This window comes from Parasteatoda tepidariorum, chromosome 9 (genome assembly GCF_043381705.1).
Source record: "Parasteatoda tepidariorum isolate YZ-2023 chromosome 9, CAS_Ptep_4.0, whole genome shotgun sequence".
In the NCBI taxonomy this organism is placed as follows: domain Eukaryota; kingdom Metazoa; phylum Arthropoda; class Arachnida; order Araneae; family Theridiidae; genus Parasteatoda; species Parasteatoda tepidariorum.
The window spans coordinates 4,037,072-4,040,868 of NC_092212.1; the positions used below are offsets into that span (position 1 = coordinate 4,037,072).

Below are 3,797 nucleotides of genomic sequence, written 5' to 3' on the forward strand. Positions count from 1 at the left end.
TTTTTTTCATTAAGGGTGTTTTAGGGGTTAACTTAAATTAAGACTGCTTATACCTTATAAACGATAAAGAAGTGCAAATATTTCATTCTGTATCTACACACATTTTTTCAATAAATATTTTAAGTAAGATTTGTACATCTTAGTCAATTTATTTAATATCTTTCTTTAGCAAAACATATATATTTTCAAATTTATAAATTGATTTAAATCAATATGCGTATGAAGTCTTGATAGAAATCTGACTTTCTGTGCCTTAAAGTAAATGAATCTTTTTTGAAAATTTAAGCGATACATCGCTATATCGCGATGCAAAACTGACGATATATCACGATATATAATTTCTAATATCGCCCAATCCTAGTATTGAGGATACATAAACTTCCCCCTTCACAATCGTACAAATTTATTTAACCCTGATGCAAACAATACAGCAAGAACACATCGCAACCAGGGGTAAAAGCAGGACGGAAAAGAGGAAAGGCTGTTAGCAAAACCATTTCAGTTATAACTGGGTTTTCGGGAGGAGTTAACTTATTATTTTTAAAACTATTCAACAATATCTACTTTATCCTTGGCTTGACTTGACTTGATAAAGATTTCTGCGAAGTTCCTGCCGGCGGAGCGGGCATCTGCCTTTTTCGTCTGACGAATAAGCCCTTGGGCAACTAAGACTTTTGGCGTTAGGCATTAGGAAATTGGCGGCTTAAAGAACAACTAGGGTAATCTTGTGAATGGTATACTCCCGAATCGAGGATCATCGTAATAGTCATTTCCTCTCCTCAGAAGTATCCATAAGTTAAGAGTAGTAAACTGAAGTAGCTGTTGAGGAAATATCTGCATACCTGCCAACTTTCACTCTTTCCGAGAATGGATTTTCAGAGTGGTTGTAATACAATTAACAAAAAACAATTTGACTGAAAAATATATTTATATTTTGATCCCGTTGAAATTCGCTTGCGCAAGGATTATTATACTTTTATATATTTATTGTAATTATTTATATGTAGTGGTGGTCATCTCTGCTGTAATGACTGGCATTGGTATAAACATTTTATCGAACACATGGTTTACTGTAGGGACGTGTGCAGAGTGAACATTCTTAGAGTGTATATATCTTATCTTCCATAAATGAAGTCTGTTTAAACTGGGTAAATCATTAAGACTCGCTCTGTATTATAAATCAAGCTGCTTTTTTATTATTGGATTGTTTTACATTATTTAATGATTGTATTGGATCAAATTACCCTGAATCAAGAGTAGCCGGAGATCTAAAGTATCCATTACGTGCTGGAACTTTATAGCAGGATATTTCTCTGACATTCTAAACAAAACATTACATTTTGTGTAAGTCTGAACAGCGTAAGAGAGAACTTTGTCTTCCAAAGATCTAAAGAAGTAGACTTCGTAAGCCAGATGACATGTCTTTGCATGGCAAGAAGATTTCGAATTTGATTTTTATAATGCAACCAAAATTGTTTTATTTCTTCGATAACAACAACAGTCATGGATCTAAACACCAATATAAAGTGAGACATCATAGGAGGTACAACGAATCCTTATACTTGATAGAACTTATGGTTAATTCCTTTGGAAGAAGTTTTCTACCCAATCTCTGCAATAAAATAATATCATTATATCAATAATATCAATAATATCATTATAACTGCTGGTATAATCATTATAATACTAAATAACATTATAATATTAAATATCATTATAATACTAAAACAGTACTAAATAATACTAAATACATTACAGGAAAATAAATTTTTTGGAGTATGTATAGAAGTATTTGATTTCACTAAATTCTAGTGTGGAGTTTTCAAATCTGAAATTAATTTTGTTTCGAAAGCTTTAGTTGGTTTCCAAAATGATATTTTTCGTTTAGTTTACTTATTTATAAATTAACTTTTTCGTAGGAATGTACAAAATTATAAAGAACATATAGGTTTGTAGACATATATATATNTAAATATCAATTTTCCAATTTTATTTCAGTTAGACAAAAATGAAATATTCTTAAAATTTTCTGATAATTAAGAAGACTAAATTTTTGTTTTTAGAATGTAAAAATTCTTTTTTAATGCGAACTTACTTCATATTTTAAAAGCTTTCTACTTATTCCTCTTTTGAAGGAGGCGCCAACTATTACGGTTTGTTGGTAATATTTAGCTAGGATATATATATATATATATATATATATATATATATGCCGTTTCTTTCTTGTCTGCCGTTTTCTTTCTTTTATTTATTTACTTATTTATAATCGTTGTCGAACGTCCGGTCTAATTTTTAACTTTACTGTAACTAATGTTCAACTCCGTAGCCTTGTAATTTTGAATCTAATCCTGAAGACAAAGGAACTTCTGGATCAGATAGTGGGAGAAATTTGCTGGACTTTCACATGGTTTCTTTTTGATGGAACTAGCCCGCATTTGCGTCCCATTAAGAAAAAATGACGAAACCCACTAACGGAAAGCCTTGCGGCATGGAGGCTCTAACTTATAATCTGTTTACAAGTGAGAATTTTTACGTCAGCACTGTGGTCGGTGCGAGCCGTGTGCGAAATTCGTGTCGACCAGCCATCCACCAGATAATTCTTCACACAAGATGGCATTCTTTAAAATTATAGCTTTGCTTCAAGAGTAAGACACTTAAACTGTGGCTCTTTTATTCTCCTTGGCGAAACTTTTCCGAAAAACCATGTAAAACAGCCAACATATGCATTTTCCTAAAAACAATTTTGGCATAATAGGTTCATAATTTAACTCGTTATACGCAACCGATTTTTATATCTTTAATGTTAGTATTATAACGGAGACTTGGAAATTTCTCTATTTTGCGGAAGTATGTGATACTCGTCTTATCAAGCTTTTACTACATTAAAATAATTTTAACTGTTCATTTTTTCTGAATTCAATGAGTGTAATGTCTTGATATTTAATACTTACACTCAGGTGATCAGTAAAATAATTATTATGTATAAATAGATAAAACACTCGATTTACAGATAATACAATTCGATTTACAGACAATAGTTAAACATTGATCAGATTGATTGTATTTTGCACAAATAGATCAAGTTTCCTGATATACTTACGGCTTCTTGATTAGAAGTGTTGCTATAACTAAGAAAATCAATAAAATAATGACTGAAATGACGATTACAACAATTTTCCATGGGGCCATCTGAGGGAGGGCTGAAAATTTAATGGTAGTGAATAATGATAAAAATAATAAAATTATTAATGGTAGTAAATATGGTAGTAAATAATAAAGTTATTAATGGTAGTATATATGGTAGTAAATAATAAAATTATTAATGGTAGTAAATATGGTAGTAAATAATAAAAGTTAATAAAAAGTTAATATAAAAAAAGTCCAATCTTGCTAAATTGAAAATATTTTTACCTCAATGTACTTAATTTCATGATGCATGGGATAGGGGCCGCTGCGCGCCCTAGATGCCCAGTTTTTCTAAATAAAGCAAGCAGTAATATGTTAAAAAACGCTATTTTGCCAAAGTTGACTTTCATTACCCTATCTGCTGAAATAGAACCAAGTTTTGAAAAACTGACTTTTAATAGTTTAACGGCTATAAGTTCATAACAGCTATAAGCTCATAAATTTTGCAACTCTTACGTCCATATATGGCAGTACTTTTACTTTCGTTACTTGTACCGCCGGTACAAGTAAAAAGTACGTACTTTTACTTGTACTTCGTTACTTTTTAAATTTAGTACTTTTACTTGTACTTTCGTTACTTTTTTAGGGAAAAAGTACAAGTATTTGTAACG

General features: G+C 30.8%; 1 protein-coding gene across 1 annotated transcript in view; it reads right to left on the minus strand.

Annotated features, from left to right (window-relative positions):
* Nucleotides 1-1,169: 1,169 nt before the first annotated feature.
* LOC107436176 (uncharacterized) overlaps nt 1,170-3,797 on the minus strand; it is a 54,113-nt gene continuing 51,485 nt past the window's right edge. Inside the window, exons 4-5 of the mRNA XM_071185063.1 lie at nt 3,101-3,200; nt 1,170-1,612 (exon numbers count right to left, since the gene is read on the minus strand). Coding sequence (XP_071041164.1) covers nt 1,579-1,612; nt 3,101-3,200 — 134 coding nt within the window. The 3' untranslated portion in view covers nt 1,170-1,578. The remainder of the gene's footprint in view (nt 1,613-3,100; nt 3,201-3,797) is intronic.